This window comes from Dicentrarchus labrax, unplaced genomic scaffold (assembly GCF_905237075.1).
Source record: "Dicentrarchus labrax unplaced genomic scaffold, dlabrax2021, whole genome shotgun sequence".
In the NCBI taxonomy this organism is placed as follows: domain Eukaryota; kingdom Metazoa; phylum Chordata; class Actinopteri; family Moronidae; genus Dicentrarchus; species Dicentrarchus labrax.
Genome location: NW_026136714.1, coordinates 8,493,754 through 8,516,010, shown reverse-complemented (window position 1 = coordinate 8,516,010; position 22,257 = coordinate 8,493,754). Strand labels below are relative to the sequence as shown.

The window sequence follows — 22,257 nt, the reverse complement described above, 5'->3', positions numbered from 1 at the left end:
ACTACTTATATTCACAGTTGTTTCTAACTTTTGTCCTTTCAATTTACAAACACGAGGGAGACAAAATATATTAGAAACACCTATGAATATAATGCAGCCAAGTACAACACAATATTAAAACATATAATGGAATTAACACATATGAAAATTTCGAAAACACTAAAATAACAAATGGACTTTACAGGCATCATAAAAGTAGACTTTATGGCAGAGCTGTTGAATTGCATTAGACTGTCCAGGTGTACCTGATTATGTAACTGAATGTTTCTGTATGGTAAACATGCTTCAATGAGATTCAATTTCACTGATACACTGAAACAGACAAAACATACACAGGCTGTAGCAGAAACATACAAAATGTATACTGCAGTGGAAAATGATCAGAACTTTTATTAAAAAGAGAGTAATTGTTATTTATCTCATTGGCGTCGTAAATTTCCACGGTATGTTGACTTTAATTAAGAATAAAGATTAAAAAAACCCAATAAATAACCCAAGGTGAATGAGATTAAAGGAGTTAATAATTGTTGATACATGAAGTGCAGTTTTTGTTTGGTGTCTCTTTTGCGCTTCAGTTCCATCAGCAGCTGTATTTATTTTATATAAACCAGTTTAAAGTCTAACCCCCTAATCAACGACCTTTACACTCGCGACGACAGGTGAAAGCTATTACCTTTAATTAACAGGCTGGGGACAGGGTGGAAGAACCGCAGCACTTGATGTGGCTCCGGTTGCTGCGCGTGCTGCTCTGCCGCACACCGTCAGCAGGTGGCGCGCGGACACAGAACGGAGGCGCAGTGTGTTTTCGGATAAATGGCTCAATTATCACCGAGGCACCCTCCTCTCCTGCCTCCTCTCTGCGGGGACACGCCCCGGATTGTTGCCTGTGTCAAAGCTTTTATTTTGGTAACAGCACATGGCACCGCGAGCTCATCCCAGTGATACCACTGCGCGCGCAGCCACAGGTGGTGTTCATGCGTGCCACCTTGACATCTGAAACAACGGAAGACAGACAGAGACAAGGGACTACCAACTCTTCATCACCGCCTCAGTGCTCCCGCGTTGACCGAGTAAAGCTGCTCTCTGGTTTGTTTTGTTCGCATTTTGGGGGCCAGTTGTTTCAGGCTGAGGGGACCTGCTGTCTGCTGGGTGTGTGTTCACAGTTCAGTCGAGGAGCGCACATTTAGAGATTTAGCAGGTGGAGAAGGCACCTTAAATCACGTTGCACTCACCTTGGTAAGTAAACATGGCGTTATTAATAGCGTCTCAGTGTTTGTAAAGACTCAGCTAATTCAAGAAACTGGATTTGATTTTCTTGATGCGGCTCAAAACTCTTGTGGGTTAAATTATTTTTGTTGTTGGGGTGCTGAATGAGAGCAGAGTTTTTTTTTAAATGCACTTTTTCTTTTTTAGTTTTGTTTGAAAATGTGTTTAATAGCTGTTAGTGTGTTTGATTACAGGTTTACTAAACCTGAAAGACTCGTAACTGTTCATAAAAAAAAATAGTGTGAGAACCTCTGAGGATGCAGTGAAGCCTTGTTAAATTATGATTGATGCCAAGTATTGCGCAGCTGAAATACGCAGTACCCACATATGAGCTGTTTTTGGCTAGTGGTTCATGATGGAAGTGGAAATTGCAAGTCAGTCTAACTGACTAGAATAAGTTTAGGCCACACAGAGTTAGCAGCACCTACTGTGGGCCTTCTACTTGGCAATGTATCTGTATCCAGTTTTTTTTATACATTGAGCAGCCGGTGTGATTTGTGGAGGGGAAGGACCAGGTGCAACCTCAGGAAACTTTAAATCAGCATTTATGTCACATTAGTTCAACTGTTGAAGCTGTTATCTTCTCTCCTTTCTTAAAGTGGCCTGTTGAGGGTGATGACTCTGAATTAGCAGATCCAGTGTGGTTTGAGTTCAAGCCAGCTCTCCAGCACTTGTTTCTCTCCCCTTTAAAGGTGTCTAGACATGGCTGTTCCTCCTGTTCACTTAATCATTCAGAGATAGATAGATCAGTCTTTTGAGCTCAGCAGGTGGGAAAGTACTTTAAGGTGTTTATCAGCGTTCAAAATCCAGAACAGTCCCTGTGAAACCTCATATTCCCAGACCCCCACCGCCTGCTGTTTGTATACCTTCCCCATTGTGATTGTGCCTTTCATGTGCGTGCTCTACCGTACCCTCCTCACTTTATATTGTGTTTGTTTCCTGATGGCTTTGCTTTTTTTATGCTGTTTCTCAGATAGGATAGGGCTAAAGCCACCGAAAAACCAAACACAGACCACTGTAATTTTGGATGGAGCAAAGCGGTGGCTTTTCAAGAAAACAGAAAAAAAGGCCAACTCGTTACCTTCTAATTCAGGGAAAGAATTTTTTGTTTGTTTTACAATCGCGTTGAGGTTTTAACTGAAACAAAAGAACATTTCAGTCCTCTATTTTTGCTAAATACTACTGTGTTGTGTTTTTTATTTAGTCCAGCTTCTCTCTGTGATGCACGTGTGTATGCAGGAAGTCGGCGTCCGTTACATCTGAATAATGAAAGTGTTTTTTGGCTCTTGTCTCTCAAGTGTGGTTTTCAGTTTTAGCTGAGACAGAGGCAGGATGGTTCTGACTTTTCTTTCTCACAAAAGTTTGTGTGGCAGAGGATGTCTACAACTTTACCCCAAAAAAAGGTGTTTCTCACCAAACATGAAACATGCATTCTGAATGGGCTGAGGTGCACCGTTGCAGCAGTATTTTTCAAGAGCGTGTAATGAACAAAGCGGTGGTTGGTGTGTCTTTTTTTTTTGTGAAGAGGGGCCTAATGGTGCATGCAGAGGATGTGGTGAACCGGCCTGATTGCTGAGCAGCAGAGTGTGGAGTCTGTTCAGTGTGAAGAGCAGTAACATGATCTTCAGATGATGATGCTGATGCAGAGGGAGATAAGTGGAGCCAGTACCACAGTGTCCTTGTCTTTTTACAAACCGTACTTCACAGTGGACACAATCCAGTCCACTGTAGCAGGGCTGCAGCGAAGTGGTAAAGGGACGATGGGTAATCTTAGTAATTGTCTTTTTGTGCTGCAGTAGATAATAAGATGATTATCATTTTTAAGATTGCGTCACAGCATGAGACCATACAGGAGCGTGCACCCTTAAAGGTTATTACAATGAAAAGGGAGTAACCCACAAAAATGACAGGTATGGCTTTGTCTATAATTATTCTGATGACACGTGTGATTAGCAATATATATATATACCGATACATAAAGTCATCAACCAACACCCTTTTTGACATTGTTTGTTATTGTTTGATATTTTCTCATCTCCTTAGCGACTGCAGCTATATCTGACCAAATGGGTGTGATTTGGAGAATGCCTAGAATGTTATTTCACTCTCGGTCCAGGGAGAGGCTTGCAATTACATTCTTCTCCTTTTTTATTCAGTTGGGTGTGTGTGTCCAGGTAGGTGCCGACCTGTCAGGGGAGTGCATGACACACAGGGTAGAGTAAACACTAGACTGCATCACTGACGAGGGCTGTGGAAAGTTCACACTGGTGTATGGCCACCAGCGAGAGCCTTGACGAGTGTGATTCATGTCAGGAATATTCCCCCCGCAGCCACAGTGGGGGGAGAGAGAGAGAGAGAGAGAGAGAGAGAGAGAGAGAGAGAATCAAAGCTCTTTGAATGTATTGCGTCTGCTATGTTCATCAGCCATTCTTTCAGTACTCGCCTGTTGTAGAGCCAGTGCTTGTTCATTTCAATTCAGTGGATTTTGGCCCAGAGTTCGAGGAGAAGAAAAACAGTCTCAGTTAAGTACTGTAGTGATTCAGGAAAGAGGTGAAGAGTTGATGTAGGTGCAGGTTTGGCTGCCAGACATTTTATTATACAGAGGTTTAGTCAGCTATCTGCTTAGTTAATCTAAGTCAGTTGTCATGTATATTTGATTTGCACTGCTGCACATATGGTAACAACTTGCTTTTCCAATTGTCTTGTTCCTTGGAATAAATGAGGTGTTAATTCTTTGGATTAGCTTTGTTAAACATAATGATGGTAATGGTTTCCTGCCATGCACATATTTATTGGTTGGCCACTTCACTCTGCATGTTTAGCGGGCCATGTATTCTCCCATTTAATGCATTTATTCAGTTTTCAATATTAAATACAAATATAACTACTGGTTGCCATAGCTGTGTTGTGGTGACATGCTGATCATCACGGGATGAGTCATCATAATTTCTTCCACACTCCAGTAAATTACACACACAGTTTCAGACTTGTTTTTGCAGGTTTCACTCATTCAGCCAAAACTACCCATAACTTCATGTTACGGTAAACATGCTAAATTGAAGATTGCACATCAGTTAGGTGTTGTTGTGTGTCTACGAGCCTCAGCCTAAATGACACTTAATGTCACTGCCGCTGACCACCAGGGAGTTATACTAGTGTTTGTAGTGCGTGTCTTTTTTTAAAGACAAATAAAAATACCTGCAGTACTGTTTACAGTTGCATGCAGCATGCATATTTATGTGTGACAGAAAGAGTTCAAATTTTGCTATACATAAAGTATCTTAAATTGAGCATAGTCGTCAAACTGGTTCATCTTTATTCACTATGTAAAAGAGTAGCAATAAATATCAATAGTTTTTATTTTTATATAATATTTGTTTTGGCTTTAGCAAAACTCTGAGTACAAAATATAGTTCTCTGATTTTGACCCAATGGTATCCTTTTTAATAAGTCCTTTTAATTTTCACCATGAGAACAACCTGCGTTATTAAAAACCTTTTCCAAATGAAACCCTTGAGGCTCTCTGCATGTTAGAGCAATGAGTCCTGAATTTAGTCCTCTTCTTCCCCTTCATACCTCAACTATCTCTTTTGCCTGTAGGGACAATCCCTCATAGATGTGACAAGTACCAAAAGGCCTTTAACATATATTAGTATGACAGGCTTAAACTTCACCCAGAGAGCGGAAAATATCCCTGTGGAAAGTGATGCCTGAGCTCATGATAGTGTCTACCTTTTTGAACACCTCATCAATTGTGTCATCCCCAAGTATGCTTCATAACCAGAACAGCAACGCTGACATTTGGTTCTTTGAAGTCATTTTCAAGCTGCTAAACGTTTATATTTTTAGCCATTTTAATTTTGATTCATCAGTTAGTCCATCATGTGCTAGTTAAGCTCTTCATGGAGAAATATAGTGATAAAATACTTTTTTTTTAACGCTGCAAGGACAATCACATGGTATTACCTCACTAATAAAACGTGGAACAGAATCTTAAGGCGGCAATTAATGATTATTTCATTATTAATTGTTTGGTATATAAAATTAATGAATACAAATTGTCAAAAGCTCAGATCACAATTTCCTAAAGCTCAAGTTGATGATATTTACTTTACTTTATATTACTTACTGGCTGACAAACAGTCCAAAACATAAATATATTAAATTTTCACATAAGTCAAAGAAAACCAGTAAATCTTTAGCATTTTTGCTTGAAAAAGTGTGTAATATTTATGATGATCGATTGGCACACACAGACATTTTCATAGTTATGTTTTCGTAATCAACTGAAAATCAGCATTGTGTTTGTGTGTGTTTTTGTGTTAAGAGTGGATCCTCTTCTGTGGAGGCCGCCATGTTGAACTACCATGTTTCTACAGTAGCCCAGAATGGACAAACCAAACACTGGAATTTCTCCTACACACTTGGAAGACTGAGCTGTATTTAGATATTTGCAATTTGCAACTTCGCTGCTGGATGCCACTCAATCCTTAATACTGGTCCTTTAACTGAAATTGAAGATAGGATTTAGGATTTAATTCAGTGCTGTTATATTAGACCGAGTGTTCCCAGACATTTCCATATCCTGGGCCGCCACAAGAAATGCACACTAGACCACAGTCCCCCAGTTTGAGGGGATTTTGTCTTAAAGAAACAACTGAATAATTTTTCTATTTTTAGGTTTCAAGACTATAAAGCCATCAACAATCAAACTGGGATCACTATAAATTACAACCAATAAGAACGACCAAGCATATTTCTTCCCTTGGTGGGAATATTATTTTTCTCCTCTTGCTGGGGACAACCCACTCAATGACCCCAATTTGAAAACCACTGTATTAGACTACATTAATTTCAACTTGGTGTACCTTTTTTGTAAATCTGCAACTGACTATGTGAGTCAACGGATAAACCTGTCTAGGAAATCTGGATTCTGCCTCTTGTAGTTTGTCAAACCTTGACACCTTGCTGTTTGTCAGTATGTAGGAATGCTTGCAAGTCATAAACTTATCCATTGTGTTAGTCGGAAGTGAGAGTATTTCACTACACCTACCGGTTCCCATTCTCCTTCTGCTGACCTCCTGCTGTGCAGCTGTTGCTGTACTGCGATCCATAGAAATTACTTCATGACTAGAATTCTTCTCATTGTGTTGGGCGTGTCGAACTATAATGCCAAATTGGCACGGCAGCAAAAGCGTCGAGATGGCACCAGAACAGAATTCACCCCTTTTATGTGTATTGGCGGATGCCCAACAGTACTTTTTTGTTATGGTGAGGTTTCATCAAACTGTGTTCAGCACTTTGTTTTATGTGAGCAGCAGTGCAGTCTTAAAACCTCATCAGTGGCCAATTAAGCACAGCCCATGAGTGTGCCACTTATCCTCCCCACCACTATGTGTTGTTTTTCTTCTCTGCTGTTTGTCCGCTCTGCCTGCATTCCTCCGCCATCCTTCACCATCCCACCAGCATTTTTTTTATGACGCTAACAGTGAACGTTTACGCAGAGAATTAGCAGGGTGCTCGGTCGATAATGGGCGCTCTATAGGAGAAGCTGCACAAGCCCATGGAACTAATTGACACCCCCAAAGGCTGGGAAACTTTCAGACGGCTGCTCCCTGTCATTATCACAACTGCACTTATTTCTGGAGGCCATAGCCACAATTAAGAGACCCTAATGATGGTGAGCCCAGTAACCCTGCTAATTGGCCCAGACTGTTAATAAGTAACTGGGTCTGCACTGCGTGTCCCAAACACTTGTGGAATGTGCGGCAGATGAAATGGGCCAGTGTTTGGAGGGATTTGGGGGAGTAGCATGGCTGATGTCCTAGATCCACTTCACTTTAATTCCAGTTTTTCTTGCTTACTCTTCATGCTTTACGACACTTTCTGCATTGTGTAATCTTTGTAATCATTGACAGGATTTTATTACTTTATTTATGGACATTGAGTAAGATTATAATTTACATTTCACTGCTGGCCACAGTATATCTTTCTATCTACACTGTCTGTTATACAGTACTTTGGATCAACCTGAACCATAAAGTGTGATAGTAAACTTCAGATATCTATGAATAACAGGTAACATTATCAAACCATGGCAAGGCTGTAATGACTTGAAGACATTATCTGATCTTCTAAATGTTCTTACGTGTCTGTATGACTTAACTTTGCTCTCAAATAATCATGCATGAGGAAAGTTAAATGATTATGATGAAAATAATAAATCTAATACCAAGAAGTTCCAAAGTAAAGTGTAGTTTGTCTTGATAATCTGGAAAAGGAATCCAGCATGGTCTGTAGAAAGGAACAACAACTTCTGTTGGTGCACGTTGTGCATTTTCTTTCCAAGGCTGATGCAAGACCAAGCTTTGTTTGGGTTGTGAGTTAAGCAACAGATGATGTAAAATCGTTTGGGTGTAGACATTGAATTTTTCGAGAGAAGCAGTCTATACTTAAAATAGCTTATGTCATTGTCTACATGTGGACCTATATATTACTTGTTACACTAATGTCTTCACTTAAAATAAATGCCCATTTTCTCAGTGAGACTAGTTTCAGTCACAGATACAGCAGCTGTGTGTTTGCGTGTGTTTGCATGTGTTTGCCTGCATTGTGCAGCTGTTGATGTGTTTTATTAACCTGTAAGCATTCATCCCATCATCACTGTACGCTGCAGAGCTCTGCGTCTCCACATGCAGTCATACAATGAAAGAGCTTTGTCTACAACTATGAGCAGAGTCTGAGTAAACTGGCAGTTGAATCACAGGTTCATCCTCAAGTTGAGAAGAATATCATCATAACTATTAATGCTTTTGAAGTGTATTCTGTTCTGATTTTGGCCAACTAATATTTTAGAAGATCTTGTAAATACTAATTTGAGTTTGTTTATCTGTTATCTATTGTCATGTTTTGTAACCCAACCTTTAGCACATTGCTGATAAAGTAAATCATCCTTTTTATGTAGTGTCAACATTGTTTACACTGATAACTCGAAGAGAATTTGACAGAGAATTTGAGTGACTTGTTGGTAGGACTGCCTAAATATAACCCCAAAACATGCAGGCATTTTGTCATGAAGCAGCTCGAGTCAAGCGACATGAAGCTGAATAGCCAATAATCCACGGCAGGTCAACAGAGATAATGTTGCTTTTAGCATGGATGGATCCTCGTTTTTGTACGTCTACAGAGATGATCTCATGCAGAAAGTTTCAGACCGCTGGAGAACATCAGCATGCCAGAGACAGTAGCGCACACTACACTGTCATCACCAGTTATAATTTTGCAACGTGTAATATTTTGAAAGCTCAGTCGTCACCAGTAATTAAAGATCTACATCTGGGGGATCTGTTACTTGTCTATCCTGTCATGTAGCTGTGTAAAGGCTTACATATAACATGATAGTGAGTGCTAACTGTCAGCCCCAAAATATTATTTAAGTGAAGTGAAGATTTGTCCCATTTGGGAAAAAGTGGATGATGTTACAATATGATTTGTTCTTCCTAATATTGCTTTAATGCGGTTCCAGAAAAAAAATCCATCTTTAAGAGAATAGAACCATCAAAACTCATCACATGGTTTCACTATGCATTGACGTCTCTAATTATTTGATTTTAAACACTACATTTGCTTTTAGATTCACAAATTCTCAACAGACTTTGTGAAAAGAAAACATCTGTAAATTTTCGCGCAAACCTTGGCCATACAAATATAGAATATCCACTAACGATATATTTACCAAATAGCTGAACTGTTAGACACGTTTATTTATACAGCCGATTCTTATAAACATGTCTTAGAGGGCTAACATACTACATGTCATATATCATACAACACCACTGTATACTGTAGACCCATACATTAAACACAATGGTCACATTGAAACACAGCGAAATGTTTAGCTCCTTGTACACTCATGCACAACTTTTTGTTTGCATTTGTTTTACTTGTCTTGAAAGAGCATTTGGGTTTAATGAAACTCTTTGGCTTTGCAGGCACTTTAGCAATGTTAGTCATGTGTCTTTGGTTTCAGATTCTTCCCATTCCTGTTTGATGTGGTTATACAATCCATGTCAAAGGGACTTATGCCAGTGGAAGTGAGGTGTTGCTGGAGATGAAAGGCCCCTTATGCAAATGTTCACTGTCTTCACCTGTTGATCTAATATTAAGCCTGGCCAACAAAAACACATGTCTCTGAACACATTCAGCTGTGCATATGTTTATGTCCTGTCTTTCTTTTTCAGGGTTTTGACAAGAGTGCGTGCTGACCTGATCACTCAATGGCGCTGACTGTCAACCTTATCGGCCCTTCACCATGGGGCTTCAGAATATTTGGAGGAAGGGACTTCAAGAAGGCCATCACTGTATCAAAGGTACTTTGTAACAGCCGCCATGTTGATAAACCCCATCACACCTTATCAAACCATATCCTCTGTTTTTGTAAATGCTCAGCCTGTAATGGCATGTTATGCAAACTTCCTCCTCACTACGTCTCTTTTCTTGTCTTTGTTTGTGTTCGCGGGCTGCTTCGTACCTATTTCCTTGACTACAGAAGCCGTTAGAATAGAATGGAAGTAGATTACATTAGAAGGAAACCACTGATTACAGTAACAGTGGAAGTTGAGGTGGGAGGTGAGGGGTTCCTGATTCCAGAGTGAAGTGTGGGTTTATGTTTCTGTGCTAACGTGTATGCTTTACCACGTGCACCAGTAAATTCGTTTTGATGCACGTGACTGTTGTTTTTACTGACCACATTTTCCCAGTCACTGCTAAAAAAAGGAAAGGAGGAAGAGAAGAAGCGGAAATATTACCACTGTAAGTAGACAGTGCCCAGTAAACACCACCAGGAAACTCAGACTAACGTCTGCATGCCAGAGACACCCAGTTTTGCCCCCTGCACCTCCTGGTCCTACATCACCACCTCAGCCTGGATTCTTTCCAGTGAGACTTCCCCAGTAGCTCCTCAGACCATAAAGGATAAATTATGGCAAAACCATGGCAGGGCACCAGACTTCAAAGGCATTTATTATTTGCCCCCTCTTGGCAAATTATGCTAGAAAAACAGGTCTTCTCATGAATAATGGGGCTTTAAGTCCGATTTTGTTACTGCTATCCAATAAACAACACCAGCATGTTTGCTTGTCTCAAATATCAAACGGGTTCTCTAAAGTGACTGGAATTCCTGCAGAGGGAAAAACTTCATCACTGACATTGGTTTGCATAGCCCAGTTTGAGACCCCCCCCCCCCAGCAGATAGCAGCTATAGCAGCTATAGGGTTGGACCATCTGAAGTGGTTGGCACTTGGCATAGAACGACATGGATGCCCTCTTTTATTCCTGTTGGCCTGAAAGATAGCTTAGCTCTGATTCAGTCGGGCACAGGCCCTGGAAAAGAACCCCCAGCTGCTCTTAGTTTATGTGAAACCAGGCGTGTCCTGATCAGAAAAGGCACGCACTATTGTGGGTCACCACAGCAACGCTTGATTGCCTCTCGAGTGGGCCCACAGACATGGCACCTCTGCCCTCTTGCTTGGCTAAACTGACAAACAGCCTGTTGACTGGCATTCTTCTCTTTGCATCCATTTTTTTTTTGCATTGAGATTTAAGAATGAGACTTTCATCCTCTCTGATTGGCTCTTTATGTATTTTGTTTGGCATTTCTTGTTTTATTGCCTCTCTTTGTTTTTAATTGTGAGGCGAGCACTGTTTGTGGCAAATGTCATACTTCTCTCTAAAGTTTAAAGGCATACTATGCATTTTTCCGGTTTTGTCAAACAGCTACCCCTAGAGTCGCTGCGGAGTACTTGTATTTAACGTTACCTGTCGTAAATACCACTCACCAGAGCCGTCTCTATATATGGCTCTGCGTCTCTGCACTCACGGCCTGATCCCCTCCCCCCTGTATACCGGTACATGTTCAGTAGGATGCAAGCGTCGGACATCGAACAGGCAAAGATAGATTCCGAAGATGTCTACTGACCAGGTAACGTCTGAGTGAATGCCTGCTAGTGTCTTCCATTGAGGCTGCTTCTTATGTCGCTGATGTATGTGACGTTGCGCCGTAAATCAATTCTTGATTCTCGCGATATTTGGCGGGACACTACCTTTCAGACTTTCATTGCTGGTTCTGCCAACGGCGTCCCTCTCCTGCTTTGCTATTGAGATGATTCGCTATACTACGAGTTTGTTTACCATCGAAATGACTTCAAAGCTGTTATATTAAGGTACATAATCTTGCATAGCGTGCCTTTTAAGCGGTTGCAGCATCAACCTCCACATTTTGCCTTTTTGCCTGTGTGTTTGGGTATGTATGCCTGGAACACAGGAACCAAGCTGAAAGTGGTGGCTAAGACTTTACGTTTTGGCCCATTAGTGTGGAATTCCCCCTGATGTGGTGCTATAGCATTGGCTTTGACATGCGGTGAGGCTGGTTGCAAAGGTCAGGCCCAGTCAAACCATCAGGTAGTGTCACACTAATGACTTCTTCCCGAGGGTGTCATGAATCTGTCTGCTGTTGACCAGCACTGCCTTATTCCATGTGTGTGAAACTCTGCATCTGTTGGTATTTACTCTGTTATGAGTTGTAGAGAGAGACAGTTGGATGAAGAGCGTAGCAAACGTGTGAAGCAACTCCTCAACACCTTTTCTCATTATCTCATTTGTTGATGCTGAATCTGAGCCACTGACATGTTGTCCACACAGCCATAAGATACAGAGCTGTCTATGCTTGCCAGATGCATCCATAAAGTATCATGTTCAGAGCAGGACCTGGGGCCAGTTGTACATAACTGGAGCTCATTCTTCGGTTCAACAGGTCAACGGGGGCAGCAAGGCAGAGCAAGCAGCACTGCAACCGGGCGACATAATTTTGGAGATCAACGGTGAAAACACGGGCGACATGCTGAACGTGGAGGCCCAAAACAAGATCAAGAACTCCAAGACCCAGCTGCAGCTAGTGGTGGAGAGGTACACTGGCCCGCAATATTCCTGTAGATTGTATTTTTATGGTGTACATATGTATATGTTGGATTTATAAACATAAAATACATGCAATACAGTCCTCTGCAACTTTCTGCAGCATAGTTCCCCATATGAATATCTTAAATGTCACTAATGTTCTGTGTTTGGGCCAAGACCACAATTGCCCCAGCTTCCATCCTTCTTTACACTGTTTTTAACTTTATCATTCAAGCACTGTGCAAACAAAACAAGTGATTGTTATCAGGGGAAATGCCAGCATGTATGAGAAACTACACAGTTCCTTTCCCTGATTCCCTTAGTAAACGCTGTTTTGAGATTTGACAAGACCTTGTTTGGATGACATGGAGTTACTACTAAAGGTTTTCCTTTGAGCCAGGACTGCTTTTGGCTGGTATTTCTAATTTGTTGCCACTGTTGCCCCTTGTTCCTCTTTCTTAGACTCTCATTTTGCACACAGACACACACTCACACTCTCGCGCACATGCGCTTTCACATACTTCCTCCTTGGATGTCCTATGTCCATGTGAGAGAATTCTTCCCTGCTGACCTCATGTCTCCCTCCAAGCCAGAAACAACACCATTACTCCTTGCTTGCCCAGGACAATGCCACTATGTAGTTCTGCCATGTCTTTAATCCCACTCTGGTAACTGTCAGTCGGTTTCAGTCGGTTATGTACCTCACAGGCTCCTGTCCTCATCAAGCATATCACCTACATCAGACAAGCTCTCAAGGAGTTTGTAATTGAGTAGCATAAATCTGTAGTGTTAAATTTGTCTTTGCTCAGTTGAGAGCGCTCCCTTTTTCCAGCTCAACATCTGGCTGGCAGTTTATTCTCATCAAACCAGCAGTGATGTGGGTTCTGGCTGTCATCACACAGAAGGTGGTGCCCACTGGAAGAAGCTGGGATCAGCTCATCTGAATAGAGGAAAATAATGTTTTCTTTTGGGCGTATCTGCTGTATACAGAAGCAGTGATTAATTGTTGACTTCGCTAACTGGGGTTATTCTTACATGACAAAGGAACCACACCATCACAGTTTTGTCAGTGACCCTTAAAGCTTTTTAGTCTGGCTTTGTTTGCAGCTTTGTTTTTGAACCTAATTGTTCACTGATGCCTCGCAGATGATGTCACGTTGACTAAAGCATTATCATTCTCTCTGTCTAATGGAGTTAGTCATCAGAACAACTCATGGGTATAACTTTACCACACAGCTATACTGTAGAATAGAGTTTCCTCTTTGATACTGAGACACTGTTATACTTTAAAAGTGCTGCTGTTACAATAACAAATACCTTATGAACCCAATTGCAGATACGCTTGCAGGGCTCAGCAATAAGGATTGCTTGCTTGCCTGTGGCAAGTAAAATGCCATGTTGGACTAGTAAATCTATGTTCCATCTCACTTCCTTCACATCTCTGTTGAGAGTTGCACATGCAAACAGTACCCATGAGGCACTCACAAGAAAGTAGCAGTAGATAAAGACAAAGTTTATGAGCTGAAGCGAAAGCAAGCGTTTCAATTCTCCATGAGAACAGGAGTTTAGTTGGGTGGTAGAGGATGTGGGTGAAACTTCAACTATGTATTGCACAGTTTGCAGCAAGTTTGAGGGCAACGCGGATAAAATAGGGTTGCTTTTCAAAGAACGTAGCTGGAGGGCCATAACAAGAGCTGACAGAACCAGCTAAGAGGGTCTTTGCTGTTATTCGATTTGTAGAACAGTTTGTAGAGGGGCAAGTAACCATTGACTTTGGGCAAGTATAGTTCTGAGCCTCTCCTTGCCCAACCAGGCAAGTGAAAAAAAATAAATGAATCCTGGCTTGATCTTTGAAGCAGCAGGACTAGGTATCGAACCTCAATAGGAGGTTTATATATATATATATATATATATATATATATATATAATATATCCAAAATCACATAACAACAACAAATGATCAAAATGTGTAGTAGCATAGAGGTACCCACAGTTGGAGTCGAATTTCTGGTCTAGTTTTTGTTAACTTTGATCAGAAAGTACTAGATTTTTGTCTGCTTGTGTTTGGACAGCACTGAACATTTGAGACTTTGCTTATTTTGACAAATGTAAAACGGGAACTTTGAAAAATGTGATCCACTTTCTATAAGTAAAGTATGGAAAAACGGTATCCCTTAATTCACTTCGTTATCATTACTGAAACTCTTGTTATCATACAACCTCTAGTATCAAATCATATTTTCAAATGATACCAAGTTCTAAGCGAGCAAGTGGTGTCTTGCCTCATCCTAAATAATGGTCACAGCTTGACCCCAAAGTATGTACCTTTACTCTGGATTTGAGTCCTCTTGAACTGGTCAATGTTGCGTTCTTTTTAATATTTCAGTTCTCAGAATGGAGAGGTATTCTTTCAGTGCAAACATTTGAAGAATCTGCCTCAGGCAGGTTAACTCCATGTCCTCCTGATGACAGCTGTGAACAGCTAGTATCAGCAAAGCGTTTCAACTGCTGATTTATACCAGTTTCACATCCCTGTAGTATAAAGTCACATATAGCATTTTTACTAAAAGCAAATTCTTCTTTTGTAAAGGAGATGGTTAACCAGAGGTCATCGATTACACCCTACATACTGATCTGACCACTAACCTAAAATACGTCTCATTGTCTTAAGACCACGACTTATGATGTACATGGTAGAACGTTTAAAGCTGAAGGTGAGCATGTTCCTAATTCAAAGCAATGTATTTTTCAGGTCTGCCACATTAATATCTCTCCTACGGGAACAAATGTCTTACCACTGCTGTATCAGTTTTCGTCTTCTTGCCATCTCTCTCGTATGCAGTATGTGGATCCCAAGCCACGAGAGGTGTGTTTCTGGATGATTTACCACAGGCATCCAGGCCTTCCTGTGTGCCTCATTACCCTGGGCTCAACCAAAAGCCAGTCAGCCTCTGGCCCTGCAGCCAAGGGGGCACTTTGTGTTTGCATTGGCGCTTATACGGCCCATATTTTTCCCCCCAAGTTCAATGATGGAATTGCTTACAGAATGTGTTTTCTATTTAAGAAAGTAAAACAAAAGTGACTAGTTGGAAAGACTAGATCCATTGGGAGAATATTTTCAAAAGGGGGACAGAGTCCGCAGTACTCGTCTTTTGCAGTAATCTCTAAGATTCATGGGAACATACCAATGGATGTTCGCCAGGACATTAGAAAAAGGGCCGTCCAAAAATGAAGTTCAGTCAGACGACCCTTAAAAAATTTATTATTTTTTCTACACTCAGCATTTTCCTTGCACGTTCTTAAACATATTGCATAGGGTTAGGGTTCCCAGTTTAAATACCTTACTGATTTATTTAACATGAACTTCCTTACTGCCTTGGTTTTTTTTTTAAATTCAGCAGCGATAGGATCAGACTTCACCCCATATGTTACATAGATGGAGAATGAAACTTTGGGTTGTCAGAAATCATCAGTGTTGGCAGGCAATTGATCTCTGTGGTTTCCTGTCTTCAAGACCTGAACCTCCCAGCCCTGGACAGACCAACGGCATCAGCACCCCTGAGCAGCTCACCGGACGCTTCCAGGTCAGTGCTACAGCTCCACAGGAGCTTCAATCTGTCTACAGTTTGTATTGATTACTGGACGGAAATATGTTTTTGATTCAAGACATTGCTCACGAGTGCCTGTTTTATTTGGATAATGTGTTTTGACTGCACTTTGTATGCTGCTTCATTTCTACTAATACATGCGTCACACATCTGTTTATTACATATCTGCTCATTTCACTACTTCAAGATGGAAGCAACACAAGATTTTGTAGTGATTTAGTACTTTGTTCCTGTGTTTTACTGAAAACCACCACCTACAACACATGGTGATACTGAATACAAAATCTGTAGACCTGTTTGACGACACAACATTTACTTCTGTGTACATTTGTGTGCTGACATTCTCACAGGTGCCCATTCTGCTTCTCAATTAAGCCTTTCACTACTTGTATGGCAAAAATGCAGTCATAAAGATCAAGTTACACTCAACAGATACTAATGCAATAACTTGTTTTGTAGGAGGCAGTAATAGTGAGTCGAGATGAGAATCAGAACTACAGAGAGTACACCATCTCCAGCCCTGCGTCGCTGTCCCCTGGACCTTATTCACCAGATCCTCCTGCCAGCCCTGATGGGAAGAGAGAGATGCTGACACCGACAACCAACAAGAGGTAGCTCACTGACCTGTATTTAAATTTTCATGCATGCAGATCTGATTGAAATCACCCTAATTGGCTGCAATATATTACATGAAAATATTAGTGCATTAGTGGAACTTATATTAGCTTGTTTGCAGCATTTGGAGTTGTTAGACAGATACTGAACCCTCTGCCAGCTTGTCTCCTCCTTTGTTGTTAATGTGCTAACCAATGTTGTAACAAAAGCAAAGGATTATACTGTCTGAAGTCACACACATAAGCTCTTGTTACTAAAGTAACTGTAAATTACAGTTTGGACAATCAGCCCGAAAGATAAGATTAAAAAGAAATTATTTCAGCATGAGCTGGTCTAAGAGAAAGTCTTGGGACATTTTAGAGCTTGACATTTCAGATGGACGGTCTTTTTCAGAAACCCATCCATTCACTGCTTAAATAGGCTTATATCTGGACAAAAGGTTGCAACAAGTGCTCTCTTGACTCCACAAACGGCCCAGAGTCAATAGGTACGGGAACAACAGACAGAAAGTGGAGCCATGGGATTGTACTGTAGTAACAAAGGATATGCACAGGATATCACATTCCACCGTTTGCATTCACTTTAACAAAGGGCAGAATGTGGAACGTTCACCGCGCTTTCTCTGAGCATTTGTTGACTCTCCTGGACAAACTTTTAATAGGTCACAGTTTAAACAAAAATTTTCTCCCTCGTCTGGACCGATGATTATAATTCCTAGTGTCATCATATTTATAGATTTGTCCAACTTAATCATAATAAATCTATGTTTCTGTATATAATATTCTTAGTAGAATTGTGCAGTAGATACTGTTAAATTTGAATACACACGTAATTTTAGGAAAAATTGTTAATTTCCATTTAAATATTAGTTTTTCAAAATAAAGTTTACTGTTTTAATTTTAAACCGTGTGTGTGTGTGTGTGTGTGTGTGTGTGTGTGTGTGTGTGTGTGTGTGTGTGTGTGTGTGTGTGTGTGTGTGTGTGTGTGTGTGTGTGTGTGTGTGTGTGTGTGTGTGTGTGTGTGTGTGTGTGTGTGTGTGTGTGTGTGTGTGTGTGTGTGTGTGTGTGTGTGTGTGTGGGCGCATGTGATAACAGGACATGAATGTCCAGCAAATACCTGATTGATGCAAAAGTCATAAAAATATTGCAAAATGATCCACAATAGCCTAATATTTCCAGAGATATTGATGGAATAACTGCTATACCACAAACAATTTAATAAAACATCTCAGAGGTTTGACACATGTGTCTGTTGTGGTATGTCCTGTCACGTTTCCCACTCCAAAATCATATTTATCATTGACTCTGTTGCCTTTGTTACAGTATCCAGCTGCGCTCATGGTCCCCAGAGGAGAAGAGTCACAGGCTGTCCAGACCACTGTCACAGGTTGGTTTCTGTCTTTTCTTTAAACAACTCCATTCATTCTTCCAGCTTTCATCGTCAACCATTTAAGTTAATAACTGTCCACCCTGCAAAAGAAAAGCAGCTGAGTTCCAGCCATAACATGTCTTTTAATTAGATGGAGACAGTTGGTTCTCAGTAAGCATGAAATTATGGTTTCCTCCAACCAGAAACAAGAAAAAGGAGTTTCTTGGGTTCCTGTACTTTCTCTGCTAAGTTTGCTTCTTAATACTTTAGATCAGGGTTTTCAAACCCTCAGCCTGCAGGACATTTCCGGCCCTTCATCCAGCCTGTGGCATGATGTCAAAAAATATAATATAAGCTGTCTTGCAAGATTAATATTGTTATTTTTTCAATGATCTTTCTAGTTGTTTCATCTTAATTTAAACTACCTCCTCATTTCCAATTTAAAAACACAATGATGGGCTCAGGGCATACCGATTTGGGATCTAGGGGTCGCACAATATACAAATACATGCTAATGTTTAAATAAATGTTATGTGTCATTGCAAAGTCAATCTGTTATTTATCTGTTGCTGAAGTTCACTTGGTCAGTACAGCTGGAGGTTTTGTCCTCTTGGCTTTGTGATGTATTTATTTTGACTACACTATCAGTCTGAAAGAAAAACATTTGAATTCCTAGCCTTTCCTCCTGAATTGTTACTCTGATGCCACAGGAGATGCCCTACAAAAGGTTTGTGGACTCCAGTGTACTGTATGTAAAGGCAGGATACAGAGAGGCTTTGACATTTTTATAGCAGGGAGTGTATAAACTTCAAAGGTCAGTCTTTCAAAATATCTGACATTAAGATGAACAAGAGTCTGGAGCTGTTTCATTCAGAGCCTGTGCCACGGAAAAAAATGATTACTTTCCGTCATAACAATGGCCTTAACCTTTAGTTGTCTGAATGGAGACTCATTAGTCTCAGTAAGCAGTAAAATATGGGAAGTGGTAAAATACAGACTTGGGGTTATCATGCAGACTGCAGCTAAACTATGCTGTGCGAATTTACCATTCCAGCAACAAAACCAAGAAGGGGGACTCAGGCGTCTGGAAAGACTTCAGTGAGTTAAAGACAGAAAATGTTGTGGGAAAGTTCATCATGAGCTATTTCAGCTATGCCTACATGCTTAGTCTCAAGCATGGGTCCCACTGAAGATAGAACATGTGAGATGACGGAACAGGAAAAAACATACAAGACCTTTTGTATTGGCCATTTTTATAACTCTGGACCTTACATAAAGTTAGATAAATATGCAGAGGTTTGAACTTCAAAACATTCAAGCGTTCCTTCTAAGAGGCCGCTGGCTGAGAAGGTCCTTTTTTTTTAACATTTTCTCTAAGAGTTTGGGATTCTTTATGTTGTTTACTTGTTAAATGGGATTCAGATGTACTGTCACTCACAGCCGTGTCCAGTCTGAAGATTTGTCCACTCTCAGTAGTTTTGATCTTTTTTTGCACTGGGATAAAGATGATGTAACCGGAGTCCAAAGAGCTCTTTTGAGGATCCTGTCATTACCTTTTGACCAGTCTATAGAAATAAAATGCTTCTGTTATGTCATGGCTGCCATGAAATCTGGTCCCAGCAAAATAGAGTCTTTAGGAATGCAAGACCAAAATCCCTCCTAATAACTAATTTGATGCAACTGCAAAACCACATGGCATGTTGTCTCCTTCTAAGTTGTTTTAGGGCAGGGAGGGTGTGCAGTTTGTCTGTGTGTGCAGACATGAATCAGCTCTCTGACTGGCTCACTGTTGAGTTCTATTAAACTGACATGAGTGTGATATGTGATGTTTATTTGGACAGTAGACTGAACTGGAGATAATAAAGACGTCTAGTGTCAAATCCTTTACCCTTGGAGTTGAATTAGCTTTTTTTGTGCAGCGGATCATTTTGGCTGAAATAATAATAATAATAATAATAATAATAATGTTTATAATATAAATTACCCATTTCGAATTCCAATAGTGAGTGTTGGAACTTTTAAAGTGGATTGTACACATGAAGATCCCTTTACTTGTCACAGGATTATTCCTCTGCCTGTGAAAACAGTAGTATAATATCTTCTGTGGCTCTATCAGATGATATCAGTATCAGGGTTATTTTGTATTTGGCTTGACCCTTTAAATCAACAGGAATTATGTGTTATAAACTTGGGGTTTGAGTCTGACAGACATGATCATTTACCAGGCAGAAACATAATAGTTCAGTTGCATCATGGGTAATGTAGGATTCAGTATTTTTGCTTCAAGGTTTACCTTTTTTTTCCAGATCTGTCTCTCACCCCCAACCCAATGGAAGTGCAACACTAAATTGCTGGAGCATCGCTTACATGTAGCTAAAAAGTGTTTTCACATCCAGTCCTTTTGGCTAAATGGTCTACTAGTTCAAGTACTCGTGCTTAATTTACTGATAGTACATTTTCTCAGTGAAGGCATTGTAAGGCTCTGTTAAAAACAGATGCTGATGCTGAGCATCAATCCAAAGCCACATTCAAAAACCCACTGTAGAGTTATAGTGAGGCTGCGGCCAGCAAACCATGGCGGAGCAAACTTCCGTATTGGCCTACCAAAAAACACATTAGAAGCTGTGTTGTGGCTGAGGGCTCCATCAGCGAGCCCTTAGGAATGAACGTGCTGCTGTCATAGCTGTCCGTCCGGGACGGCCTTGCATGTTTGTGGTATTTATGGAGTCGCCCCTTTTCCCATTCTCCTTACCATTTTTAAATATACCCCTTTCTTTCATTTTTCTAATGTTGGAATCCATATTGTCTTGTATCCTCTGGGAGACATTACATTCTTTCTATCTCCTTCTGCTCCAATGTCAACTGAGCCTTTTTTGGCTTTTTTCAACTGTCCATTCAGTGTCTCTGAATTAATATCAAGCTATATGTTTTGAGAATATATGTTTAGTGAAGCCTGCAATTTGAGATGTTTAATCACTGCTTTGTCCGCCCTTTTTTACTTTCTATGGTCTTGAAGCTGATTTGGATTGCTTGCTCTGCCGTCTATGCCTGACAGCCTCAGTGTTTACCATCATCCAGCCTATTGGACGAGAGTTTTGGGTTTTGGCTGACCCTTCCTCCAAGGGATGTCTACCCTGGTTTTAAAGTAGTGACGAGCCTCCCACCGCAGTGTGATTAGTGAGTGGAGTTCTTTCAGAGCGCTCGGTGGGGAAATGGCTGGGAAGAGGCCTGCCATGGGCACACTGTGCATTATGCTGCTTGGGCTGGCAGGAACACAGCAGCCCAGTGAGTGCTAAGATGTGGAGCCTCCATGACAAGGGCCTCTGTCCTGCCTGAGAGGTGCAGAGTGCTGCTGTATCAGGTGATCAGCCTCTCTGAAAAGCTCCTAAAAGGCTTTTCCACCCCTGTTTTGGCTCCCTGAGTGAGGAGAGTGGGATGCGCAACAGGATCCCCCATTTTCCAGAGTGTTGGATATCCTGAGAAAAAGTCTGTGTACAATAGTGGCTGTGATGGCAGAGGCTGTGGAAGGCTGGTGCTGTTTTTTCCCTCGCGTCACAAGGCCTGTCGTTGTGTGATGGGAGCTGGAAGAGATGGGGTCAGGGTGGAGCGGTGGGGACACTAGGGAGCCTGCTGACATTCCCAAACTGTACTTAAGCCCTCACACCACTCTGCTCAGTCCAGATGCTGCTCAAACACAGCAATGTCTTTTGTGTCTCAGCCCTAAACTGCCTGCAGCACCACACAAAACACATGTATGATAAAGATAAGAATTGCATGTTTAAAAATGGACACTACACTTCATAACTTTCAAAGCCCTTGACTTGAATGCACTTCATCCTTATTGAGGACTTTTGGCCTTTTGTATGTTTTACCTTTTAAACTTGACTGTAAAATATTTTCCCTTGGGAAAAAGATGTCTGCATTGACCTTTACACTACCCATAACATTTGGCAACGTGAATGAATGTTTTTCAGGAAATCTATACATATCTTGATCAAGAGCTCTAAAGGGTTGTTTCTTGATTAAGGAAAGTGACCTTTAATCAGAAGGTGTAGGTTCCAGTCCTTGCAGGAAGCATTCACCCCGCTGAAGCAACAGTCCCCACCTATTGGCTTACTCTGACCTCTGATCTTCTTAAGAGGAAAGATGTGCAAAGAAAATGCATTGCTATAGGCATGTGGTGGAAACCCCTGTAGGAATATGTGATTAAAGCTATATCCATTAATGGTTCTAAAATGGCACTGATGCGCTTAGTTAGGTCTAGCTTTGTACCCTATGGTTTGTTTTGTCGTGCCACAATGTGACTGACTGTTTTCATGGACTTTAATATCTACTAGCTCACCACCATGACAAAAGGAGCAAAGGCATCCTAGATTCCTGGAAGCCGGGCATGAGATTGTATCTGAACTGGCCGGCCACCGTCATGATTCAGAGCATCTGTTTATAT

The 22,257-nt window shown here is 41.0% G+C and overlaps 1 protein-coding gene across 5 annotated transcripts in view; it reads left to right on the top strand.

Moving 5' to 3' along the window:
- Window positions 1-898: 898 nt before the first annotated feature.
- The window catches only part of pdlim2 (PDZ and LIM domain 2 (mystique)), a 36,887-nt gene continuing 15,528 nt past the window's right edge, over window positions 899-22,257 (top strand). For 3 of the 5 annotated variants that reach the window (XM_051422530.1, XM_051422526.1, XM_051422531.1), the window contains exons 1-6: window positions 899-1,236; window positions 9,507-9,635; window positions 12,077-12,228; window positions 15,734-15,803; window positions 16,287-16,438; window positions 17,765-17,828. In XM_051422530.1, the coding sequence (XP_051278490.1) occupies window positions 9,543-9,635; window positions 12,077-12,228; window positions 15,734-15,803; window positions 16,287-16,438; window positions 17,765-17,828 (531 nt within the window). In that variant the 5' untranslated portion in view covers window positions 899-1,236; window positions 9,507-9,542. Of the gene's footprint in view, window positions 1,237-3,686; window positions 3,788-9,506; window positions 9,636-12,076; window positions 12,229-15,733; window positions 15,804-16,286; window positions 16,439-17,764; window positions 17,829-22,257 lie in introns of those variants that run through there. The other 2 variants (XM_051422529.1, XM_051422527.1) reach the window with 2 other exon arrangements.